General features: G+C 33.4%; 2 protein-coding genes and 1 long non-coding RNA gene across 3 annotated transcripts in view; 1 reads left to right on the top strand and 2 right to left on the bottom strand.

The window, feature by feature from the left end:
* Positions 1-12,335, top strand: part of LOC109160445 (disease resistance protein RPM1-like) — an 81,448-nt gene that overhangs the window by 57,875 nt on the left and 11,238 nt on the right. The window lies entirely within an intron of this gene.
* Positions 10,459-11,135, bottom strand: LOC109160435 (homeobox-DDT domain protein RLT2-like). Its single transcript, XM_019308734.1, has 3 exons — positions 11,054-11,135; positions 10,750-10,914; positions 10,459-10,653 (listed from the first exon to the last, which is right to left on the bottom strand). Exons 2-3 carry the CDS (start codon positions 10,888-10,890, stop codon positions 10,459-10,461), a joined length of 336 nt encoding a protein of 111 aa, XP_019164279.1. The 5' UTR covers positions 10,891-10,914; positions 11,054-11,135.
* LOC109160450 lies at positions 11,458-11,866 on the bottom strand. The gene is made up of 2 exons (XR_002050740.1): positions 11,702-11,866; positions 11,458-11,618 (listed from the first exon to the last, which is right to left on the bottom strand). It is a non-coding gene; the product is annotated as an uncharacterized LOC109160450 (long non-coding RNA).

The following is a 12,335-nucleotide window of genomic DNA, read 5'->3' as shown; positions in this document are numbered from 1 at the left end:
TGAAGAGGCATTGTACCTTTTGTACTATCGTTTGAATATTTTTTTTTAATTCAAAATGTTTTGTTTATGCATATAGTTTTTTACGATATTTTTTGTAACACTTTAATTTCAGGGAATTTTTTTCATGCACATATTTCTAAAGATATGCTCAAAAGTATTCGAAGAGATTTAAAGAAGGCGGAGTTTTTTGTATAAAGAGTTTTTTTTTTTTTTTTTTTGTGATTGCTAATTTTTTGAAGTTCTATTTTAACACAGTTGTGAGAGAATTCAAGGACGCAGTTTTTTCTAGGCCTATTTGTGACAAAGAAGATGATGATTTCTTTGATGAGGTGCAATATTGTTTACATTTGTGATTATTTATTTGTCACTAACATTTTTTCCTTTTTTTTTGTGTAACTTTATTTAGTTATTTAACTTTTCCTGCCCTTTAGACTTTCTGGATGGAGAGGTGGCTGAAAGTCCTATTGGAACTTTGGAGCGAAACAAGCTATGCGATGCAAAGGATGGAGGATCTATTAAGAGCTATGAATGTTGAGAAGATGGATTGAAATCAGTAATAAAATGTTTTCCTGTTGAGAGCCTAGCCATTTATGCCTTTGGACATTAAAATTTGTTCCCATGACTGATGGTTGACATTTTACATGCATTTGTCCCTGGTTATTTCAATATTTTTGTTATATTTTTTATTTATAATTTTAAATTTGTGTATTTTGTTTAAATGGTAAGATTGCATGGTTTTACATTACTTTGAATATGCATTTTTTTTTATTTTTTTATTCACACCATGTTCAGATGTGAAATTATAGTTTAAAAAAAGAATAGGGAAAATGGTCAAATAAGCCCTCAAACATTTGCTAAAGAGTCAATTAGCCCCTACAACTTTTTTAAGGTGCAACTACACCCATAAACAATGCATTTTGATGCAATAAAACCCAAATACAGGTAAATGACCTGCTATCATGGGTCATTGGAGATCGGGCCATTTTCTGACGTATTTTTCGACATATTTTCAGGCAAACAAGTGACCGGCGACCGTTTGACAGACTCCGGTGGTCGTGGTCACCTTCTCGCCGTAGAAGGCAACCCAGATAAAAATAAAATTATTCATTATCAATAAATTAAATAAGAGAAATAATTTCATTAGTTATATTGTATTTATTTTTCTCCAATATAAAAATTATTTACATTCGAATTCATCAATTGATTATATTCGCTACATTGTCCCTACAATGTCTTTATTTAAAAAAATTATTCATTATCAATAAATTAATTAAGAGAAATAATTTTATTAGCTATATTGTCTTTATATTTCTCCAATGTAAAAACTCTTTACATTCAAATTCATCAATTGATTATATTCACTACATTGTCTATTATCTTTTTTCTGCACTATTTTTTAATTAAATATCAAAGTTATAATACAAAATAATTCTATATATTTATTTATCAAGTATTTTATTAATACCATGAAAAAATTTAAAAAATATAATTAATAAAGCCAATCATATTAACTACTTGAGAGATTTGTTGATAAAGAAAGTATTCAAATCACACAACAAATTGAAGTGAGAACTACCTCGCAATGTCCTTCTTTGATAATTAGCAGTTAGCGGTTAGCGTTAGCAGATTATATTAGCAAATTTGACCAGCGAATTATATCAACAGTTGGTAAAAAGATATTTGAAAAAATTAGCTATTTAGATTAATATGTAAAATGACGTAAGGGTATACATATATCCTATATATAATAAAGCTATACGGTCTTGTGAAAATTAAATGGTGATAATCAACATTTAATTTTCACAAGACCATAATAATATTGTTAATTATAATAACAATAACATTAATAATAATAATAATAATTGCAATAATAATAATGATAATAATTTACACTGACAGTGTCTAATATATATATATATATATATATATATATATATATATATATATATATATATATATATATATATATATTTATATATATATATTTATTTATTTATTTATATTTCAATTTCTACTGGCAAATTATTGTGTGAACGATGGTCCATGTAATTGTATGAATCATAAATATCAAATACATTTTTAGTATATTAAAAATACATTATTTTTATATTGAAAGTACCTTACATACATATATAATGTACCCTTAGTATATTTAAAATATACTTTTTATTGCATGCAACCCCAAAGTTCATAAGTTTGAAATTAATATATGGCATAGCTAGGTGGCCTAATATTTAAGATTGTTGATGTACATATTGAGGACTACGGAGACAAGGATGCGTTATTCGTGGATTCATTGGATACTATCTAATAACACTCTCCAACTTAATTGACGTGAAGTAGGCTTAGTAACATTAAGATTATATTCTCAAATTATTAGTTCTTAACTTTTATTGATTACACACTTAATTGGATAGTATTTGGAAGAAAAAATCAATATTCGAACTAAGATTGTGATTTTGGTCTTTAAAGGTCAATTATATGTTGCCACATCTAGAGTTAGAAATCTCAAAGGTCTAAAAATTTTGATCCGTGGTGACTCTAAAATTGTAATTCAATTACTATTGTAGTTTACTAAGTTCTTAAAAATTTGTAATATTAAATACTATGTACTAAATTTTTAATATAGTTTAAGATTTGTAGTAATCACCCACCTTAAATATTATTTTAATTGTAAATATATTTATGTTCATAATTTTATCATAGAAATTTACACATAATAATTATTAAATAACAAAAATTTTATATATGAATAAACCTCATATAAGATATATTTTTATAACATATTTTTCGTGCATCGCACGGGACAAATACTAGTTTAATAATAATAATAATAATAATAATAATAATAATAATAATAATAATAATAATAATAATAATTGTTTTTAAAAAATATAAAAAATATAATTAAGCCAATCATATTAACCACTTGGGATTTATCTAAAAAAATATTAACCACTTGGGAGATTTATTGACAAAAAGAGTATTCAAATCACACAACAAATTGAATTGAGAAACTATCTCACAATATTCTTGTTTGGCAATCAGCAGTTAGCTCTTCAATATTAGTATATATTTAATATTTTATGCCCTAATTTTTATTTGCTCTCCTTATGTCCCGTATTTGGTTTCAACCATACCTTTACAATTATTTTATTGACAATTATAATCAATTTTGATTATATTATCTTGCATTTGTAAACTTAAAATTGTCTATTTAAATACGCAAATTTAACATTCAATTATCTATGCATGAACAATTCCAATATAATATGGTCTTGATATACTTTAAAGTACTTATTTAAAAAAAAAACATTGGGCATTATCCCAATCGCGCAATGCGCATAAAAAACTAGTATTAAAAATAAATCTGTTATTAATAATTGATTAATTAATATGTATAAAAGAATGAATAATTGATTGAGAATAAAAATGGCAAGGAAATTAGGCCAATTGGAAAAGGAAATAAATATTAATACTTGATTAAAAATTAAAAATGATCACAAGTTGATTCAAATGAAAATGAAAATGGCCAGACCGCCCAAATAATAGTATAGATAAATTGGAAAATGAACCTGTTATTAATAATTGACTGGAAATATTTAAAAAATAATATATTATTAGTAATTAATTAATTGATATGTAGTAACAAAATAATAATTGACTGAGATAAAAAAAAAATAGCACAGAAATTATGACATTTGAAAAAGGAAATGAATATTAATAATTGATCCTCGATTAACTATTTCGAATAGGGAACAAATTAACTATAATATAGGTATTATAAGTGATACATATGGATCTGAACTCAATGATTTCCAGAGGAAATAGTCATGCAATGGGCAAACTATTTTGAAAATACTTTGATTAGAGAAGATTGTTACTACGTTATTGCATGACTATTTTAATTATATGGCAATTAAAAAAGGAAAAGAATATTAATAATTGACTGAAAATTAAAAATAATCCTGATTAATTATTTCGAAAATGAAATGGATTAACAATAGTATAGGTAAATTGGAAAAAGAATATAATCTATTATTAATAATTGATTGGAAATATTTAAAAAAAATTATTATTATTAATTAACTAATTGATATGTATTAAAAATAATAATTGACTAAGATTAAAAATGACACATAAATTAGGCCAATTGAAAAAGAAAATGAATATTACTATTTGACTCAAAATTCTAAATGATTCCCGATTAACTATTTCAAAAAGAAAACGGATTAACTATAGTATATGTATTATATGGGATACATATGGATCCGAGCTCCTTGATTTTCCAGAGAAAATAGTAATGCAATGGGCAATGGTCAATTGTATGTGGCTTTTTTCCCGAGTCACCCATCCTGATGGCTTGAAGGTGTTAGCTAGCTCTAGACGAGGATGGACAAGATCTGTTGCTACTACCAATATCATCTACAAAGAGGTTTTCAATAATGTGTAATTCCAACTAGTGATATTATGTTTTCTTTTTATTCAAAGATGACAAAATTGGTATATATCTACACAGAAAATATATCTTCCATACAAATAAATTAGGATATAAAATGATTCATCTTCGCCATAACTCTGTAAACGACATTACTCAAAGCAATTGGTCTATAATCAGAAACCATTTCCGGGGTTTTCTTCTTGGGGATCAAAATAATGTTTGTTTCATTCAATTTATCAGGCATTGAGCAAGTATTCAGACAATTCAAAATATAAGAAGAAACATCAGTACCCACTACATCCCAAAAGTGCTGATAAAACCCAGGGTTCATACCATCCGGGCCTGGTGCTTTATCAGGATACATTGAAAACAATGCAGATTTAACCTCACTCTCTTCAAATGGGCGCAATAAACTCTCATTCTGTGTCCCTGTTACACGTGATTGTATACTCCCAAAGAAATCATCATTAACAGTAGGAGAACTCGAGTTAAAAATACCACGATAATAATCCAAGATTACATTCCTCATGGCATCCCCCTCAATCCAATCCCCATCATTATTCATAACTTTAGTAATAGCATTCTTTTTCTTTCGATGAGAAGCATACCTGTGGTAAAACCTGGTGTTTGCATCTGCATCCTGGAGCCAATGCTGTTTGGCCCTTTGTCTCCAGTACGTATCCTCCTGTAATTCAATACGAGCCAAACATTCATCTAGTCTCCGAAACTCGGCTAGGGATACCGGATCCGTACACCCCCTGAGGCGCAACTGTTCCTTACGCAAGTTCAATATTTTCTCACCAAATTTATGGAATCGGTCTCCACCCCAGCGTGTTAATCGATCACCACATAGAGTGACACACTCCTGCAACCCCCTACTTCTTCCTTCGCCCCAGGATTTTTCCACCACTTCCCTACACCCCTCATCATGTAGCCATGCCATCTCAAAACGAAAACCCCTTCTCAGAACACCCCTCCTTCCCCGAAGATTGAGAATCCCAAGGAAAAGGAAAGAATGATCTGATTTCCGGGTTAATATATTCTGCACATTTTCATCAGCCACCAACTCTCTCCAGGTTTGAGTAGCCAAAACCTTATCCAATCGTTCCTCTATCCAGTTTGGCGTGCATTTTCCCTTCTCCCAAGTATAGGGATATCCAGACATTGGTAATTGTGTCAAACCACACTCCTCAATAGTTTCTCCAAAGCCCCGTAGCAAGCTGTCTGGATGGGGATTTCCTCCTCGTTTCTCATACTGATATAAGAGATCATTAAAATCTCCAATGATTACCCATGGCAGATCCGATCTACTTGCTAATGACCGAATAAGGTCCCACGACTCCGTTCTCTGCGGACGCTTCGGGAAGCCATAGAAACCAGTCATCCTCCACTTATCAAAACCTGGCAAACTCACCTCAACATCTATGTGATTATTAGAATAACCAATTATTCTTGCAGTATCATTCGTTCTCCATAACAATGCCAGTCCTCCACTCAATCTAGTGTTATCCACATTAAAAAGGCCTTCGAAACCAAGCTTAATCCGAAGTCGCTCTGCATGATCTCGGTTAACCTTAGTTTCCATCAGAAATACAAAATCGGGTTTATTGCGGGACACTATGTCCTCAATTTCCCAAACTGTCCGTGGATTACCCAAGCCACGGCAGTTCCAGCTCAAAGTACTCATTGGGTCGGGCGGGTCTGCACCGCAGCACCCGCCATCTGCAAGTTTTTTTGAACATCCGTCATTGCTATATCCTCCTCCATCACCACTCCCTCCCTCACCCGGTGCCCCCTACCCCCCATTCTCAGAATCCGCCAAACATAAGCTTTCCAGCTCAATGTCCACCCCTACTTCCACTCCACCACCAATCTCCCCATCCATTCTACGTCTCTTTGGATCCACCCTTACTCCCTCTTCCTCCCCAACTACCCCTTTCTCCCTCGCCAACCCCAACTGACCGTCACCACCCTCCCCCGCAGCTCTACCCACCGCCACCCGACCCCTTGTTCCGGATATAGCCGGCCCACCTGCTACCGCAACATTGTGTCCGTAGCCACCAACATCAAACCCGATTTCTTTCCTTCTCTCCTGCCTGATCTTAAACCACTTATCACCCAATATCTTGGCCGGATTATTACCACCAGCTCTCATAGCCGCACCAAACAGATATTGATCTGGTGTCAATAACGAACGACGAGCAGCTAAACAGAATTTATCAGTATGCCCCATTACATCACAAAAAAAAAAACAGAACATATGCAAACGCTCGTACTTGAAATTTATCCAGACCCACGTCCCATCCCGCATGATCATCTTCATACGACGTTACAAAGGGACAGATACATCATGTGTTATACGTACCCGGTAGAACGAGGTCCACGGTCTCTCAAAATTACGTTCATCATAACGTAAAAACACCCTCGTGAAATCCCTAATCCGCTCAAGCCACTATAAGAAAAATGCACATAGACAACATTAGAAAGACAACAGTTTTTAAGAAAAGTGTTGTCTTTTGTATAAAAGACAACAGTTTAGTCCAAAACTATTGTCTTTGATGCAACACTTTTGTCAAAGACAACGGTTTTTACTTAACCGTTGTTATAAGTGTGTTGTCTTTGTGTATTTTGTGAAAAGACAACACCACAACGACAACGGTTTTTTAAAACCGTTGTCTATGTGCGTTTTTTTTTAAATAAGACAACGGTTTTTTTAACTGTTGTCGTTGGTGTGTTGTCTTTAAGCGCAATGGAATACACAACACTAGATAGACAACGGTTGTAAACAACCGTTGTCTTTGTGTGCTCTTTTTTTAAAAAAAGACAACGGTTTTATTTAACCGTTGTCGTTGGTGTGTTGTCGTTAAGCGCACTCGAATACACAACACTATAACGACAACGGTTTTATATAACCGTTGTCGTTGCGTGTTCTTTATTTGTTTAAGACAACGGTTTTATTTAACCGTTGTCTTTGGTATGTTGTCTTTAAGCGTATTTAAATACACAACACTACAAAGACAACGATTTTAAAAATTCTGTTGTCTTTGCGCATTATTATTTAACAGGTATATAAAATAAAAACTAGGATGTTAACAACAAGAGTCGAACCTATGACCTCAAACTTAACAAGCAAGCAGTCTAACCAACTAAGCAACAACAACTCTTATTTCTAAAGGTGCAACATCTGGTATATAACTGGGTTCCTTCTGTTTTGTTTGTGAAAACCAAAACAACAATTTTAGAAAATAGTTGAAGAATTCCCCCCAAAAAGAATAAAACTTGAGACCTCTAACATAGTAAACTAAACTAAATCCACCAAGACACACCAACACTTGTGTACTTGAGTGCAACATCTAGTATATTACCAGTTTGTTTATGTGTTGTCTTTAAGAACCAAGACAATGATTGTATAAAATAGGTTAAGAATACCACCACGAAGGATAGAACCCAAGACCTTTAACATAACATAACAAACAAAACTAAATCCACCAAGCCACACCAACTCTTATGTATTAAAGTGTTACACCTTATCTTTTACCTATAATTTAACAAAGAAAGAATACAATTCAAAAGTTAATTTAATAGTTCTATTTTCGTTCATATTTAAATATATAAAATTATTCACCAAAATTTCAAAATAATTCATTATTAAAGTTTTATTTTTAATTATATTACAATTAAGACCAATCTAGGAATTAAAAAACAATAATAATTATCAAGTATAAAAAACAATAATGGTGCGGTATGATGTGTAGGGTTACGGGCGGTATGATAGGGGCCGAGGTTGGTAATCGACTCTTCTGGCTAGCGCATGACTAACAAGGTTAGCTATATGTTGGTAATCGACCCTTCCGGCTAGTGACTGTCAATGTTAGCTATATGTTGGTAATCGACCCTTCCGACTAGCGCATGACTAACATGGTTAGCTATGTTGGTAATCGACCCTTCCGGCTAGCGCATGACTAACAAGGTTAGCTATATGTTGGTAATCGACCCTTCCGGCATGCCTGGGACACATTGAGAATGAATATGAAAGAGTAGTTGATCGATGCTGTACAGTTAGCTATATCCCATTTCTTTTGCCGCGATCTTAATTAGCTTTATGTTCATAAATACCAAACTATATATTCATAATTTTTGAATTGAAATGCATATTTCCAATTGTTGATAACTATACAGTTTAGAAATTATCAATCAACAATACAGAAATTATGAATCTGCAGTATAGAAATTATGAATTTACTGTATAGAAATTATTAATCTATACAACTGTATTTAAATTAGAAATATACTATATAGAAATTATTATGAATCTAACTACATTATAGAAATCTATGAATCTCGTGTTTTGTACCTATATACCCGGAACTATTTTAATTAACCGGATGTAGCGACCCAAGTAATTAATTAAACTAAAATTTTGTTACAAAATTTCCCTCTAAGCTAAGATAAAATTTCCCTCTAAGACAAAATTTCCCTCTAAAACAAAATTGGGAATGAAATTTTTGTCTTTCCCTCTAAGACAAAAATTCGCACAACAACTCCGCCGACCGCCACTCTCCGATCAGACAACAACTCGCACAGACAAAATTTCCCTCTCATATCAGACAACAACTCGTTCAGATACAACTCCATCAAACTCCGCCGACCGCCACTCTCCGCAGTCGCCGTCGCTGAGCCTGGGTGGAAGTCGACAATAGAGAAGCTCTCCACAGTCGCCGTCGCTGAGCCTGGGTGGAAGTCGACAACAGAGAAGCTCTCCGCAGTCGCCGTCGCTGAGTCCACGTCGCCGTCGACAACACAGAAGCCCTCCGCGGTCAGCTGCGCCGCCGTCTCCCGTCAGCGTCGCTCTCAACCTACACCTCTTCCCTCCTCTACCGCCATCTCCTCCTCCCTACTCTTCCACCGTTGGATTCCCCATCACAAACCTACAGGTTAGTCCTAAACCCTAGATTAATTGTTGGATTATTAGGTTGTGAATTTTCTTACTCCCTAAATTAATTGTATTACCTTGAGCTTTGCGTGAGGTAGAAATATTAAAATGTCTTCTTTGAAAGTTTGAATTTGCAGTTTTGAGCTTTCTTTAGTTAAAAGCTTTTAATACAGTGTGTGTGTCTATATTATATATGAATCAGTGGATGGTTCTGTTTGGGTTTCTTTACCTGAAGAAACCTTGAAATATGTGGACTACTCCTGGAAATTTTATAGTGTTGAATTGCTTGAATAGGCTGTAGTTGTTTGGGGTGTTTTATCCATATGAAGGGAGTCAAAGGACACTGATGATGTGAACTTTGTCCTGAGTTTCCCTGTTGTTTCTTATGATACTATGTTGGAGGTCTGTCTATGTCTCTGTGATACACAGTTGTGCATATTTTTCATGTCATCTATCTTCAGAGTGTATCATCCACCATGAATATAAGATTTCAGCTCATCAAGGTTGATGTTCCAAGTTCTGATTCCCCCTGGCTTGGCATTTAGATACTACATGTTTTCTTTTTACCAAAAATCCTTGTCGGTATACAAGTCTATATTGCTAGTATTATGTTGTGTTTGAGTTGTTTACATATCCCAGATTGATAATCAAATTATTGCTTCCTTGTCTCTTCTGTTTTGTACTGACAATAGTTTTTGCAGTAATTTTTCCAACTCCCTCACAACCGAACTTGGCTATGGAGTATTAGATATTATGCAATTTTTAAACCAAAATCCTTGTCTTCTTTATACAACTCTGTATTACCAGGTGTATACAAGTATATATTACTAGGTGTGTTTTGTGTTTCAGTTGTTTGCATATCCTTGATTGATTATCAACTCCTTGCTTGCTTTTTCTATTGGCTATTGCATAATAATTTTTGCAATTACTCATTAACTCTTCACTAGAAACTCTGAGGATCCGTGCTTGATACAGTGACAGTGATGTTGCAATCTTTTGCTTGTTCTTGATCGTTGAATTTTCTTATTCCCTAAATTTTCTACAACACATGGCTTCATAGCCTTGCTGTCCTAGTTATGCTTCCTCAACTGGTTACTTTGTAATCTGCTATGCTCTTTTTAGTCAAACAAACATGTATATTTTGATAATGTGTAAACAAATGAATTAACTCCATGGTTTCTTTAGCAAATTTCCGTGCTGCTGCCCTCTCCATAGCAGCCTTCTGTTTTGCTGCTTCCCTCTCTTTGCGAAGCTCTTCTTTCTGTCTTTTCCTCTCAGCCTGGACTCAATATACAAGAAATATGGTAGCTATCAGCCACTGAATATAGCAGAAGTTTAAGGAGAGAAACTAAAATAAAACCGCCCTCAAACATACCCTCAAAAGCTCTCTCTGCAAAAATTTCTCTCGTGTTTCCATTTCACGCTTTTCCTCACGTTGAAACCTCTCTTCCTTCCTCTGTTGTTCACGCATTAGCCTTTGTTCTTCTTTCCTTCTCTCACGATCCAGTCTTTCCATTTCCTTTTTCACTTGTTCTTCCCTCTTAAGTGAGAAAAGAAAATTGTTTCAGATTTCAAAAGTAAAATTGCAGAAAGTAGTTGCAAAAAAATAATAATAATAATAATAAATAATAAAATAATAATAATAAAATCCAAAGGTTTGAAGGAACATAAAAATATACCTTTCTCCTTAAAAGATCCTGTTTCTCAAGTTCTTTTCGAATCCTTTTTTCATGAGCTAGTGCTTCCTTTCCTATTCTAGCTTCATCGTGTGTATATATACACTTTAAGTCTTTGAGAATGAGAGACAACTTTGTTCTTCATATCATCTGTTTAATGATTTTTACTATAACAAATAAATTTAAACTACAAAATAAAGAACCTTGTAATTTAAACTCTGCACCAAACTGTGATATTTGATTTTTTTCGCATTGTATTCGAGTTGTTTATTTGTCAAAGTGCAAAGTGCTGCATAAGAAACTTGTCATTGAGCTGCAAGTTGCAACTTTAGACCCTTTGGAACTTTGGAATACATTTAATTTCATTTGCATGGACCTAAAAAAAGAATTCACTAGAAAAAAATGACTTCACCTACAAGAAAAATACTATATAGACAATTGTGTCTGCTTTGCAAGTAATTACAATAGATCTTATTAAGTCATCACACATCATGAGCATCAGAAAATGATCCTGTGGGGTTTTCTTCTTCCCCTTCAATTTCTACCACCTAATTATTTTGGCCAATACCTGTTCAGAAGTGTCAAACAAGGAAAAACAGAAACAAAAAGCAAAAAGCAAAAAGCAAAAAAACAAAACTAAGTGAAACTAACCCGGAGAATGTCAGCTACACCTTCAGGATAAAACTCCCTATGCCTGGCAGTTCCAGGAAGGGGATCACCTTCATCATTTTCCTCAACCTTTTCAGATTCTGTGCCACTTCCCTTATCTGGCAAGAGCATATCAGTAAATGTTCCTATCTCATGGAGCTTCTTGCAAGCATCCAAACAAACCGCCTATACAGAACATAGTAAGTATTTAATGAATAATCTCAACTAATGTAGATAACACTTAACTAAGTTGAGGGCAGTAATAAGAAAACCTGTTGTTTATCAACTATCAGTGGGTAACTGGGAGCAGTAGAAGTGGATAAGTATCATCTACAAAGACACATCAAGAAGAAACTTTTCCTTAAGGGAAACCTACAATAGTATATCTGCAGGTTCAAAGTACACAAAATAGTATAGTCCAAGTATTTTACTGCAATATAGTTCTCTTTGTTGGTTTGATTTTGCACTTCAATGTAGTATCGTTCAAGAAGTCTTAATTTTATCTTAATGTATGGTGCTATGGCAGAAATATAATGTGAAGCTTTTATTTAATCATGTTTGTCTTATAAACTAAAGTGTGCTTAATCTTTGTGGTTTGGTGTTAAGTGTCAAAATCCGGCCGGCTTATAAACACTCA

This window comes from Ipomoea nil, unplaced genomic scaffold (assembly GCF_001879475.1).
Source record: "Ipomoea nil cultivar Tokyo-kokei standard unplaced genomic scaffold, Asagao_1.1 scaffold2847, whole genome shotgun sequence".
In the NCBI taxonomy this organism is placed as follows: domain Eukaryota; kingdom Viridiplantae; phylum Streptophyta; class Magnoliopsida; order Solanales; family Convolvulaceae; genus Ipomoea; species Ipomoea nil.
This window is presented reverse-complemented; position numbering and strand designations above follow the sequence as displayed.

What these genes read in the sequence shown, in the direction of transcription:
- LOC109160435 (XM_019308734.1), bottom strand. Translation starts at nt 10,890, where the DNA reads ATGGAAAGACTGGATCGTGAGAGAAGGAAAGAAGAACAAAGGCTAATG. An exon ending in TGCAGAGAGAGCTTTTGAGG is followed by an intron (nt 10,654 to 10,749) that starts GTATGTTTGAGG and finishes TATTGAGTCCAG; the next exon opens with GCTGAGAGGAAAAGACAGAA.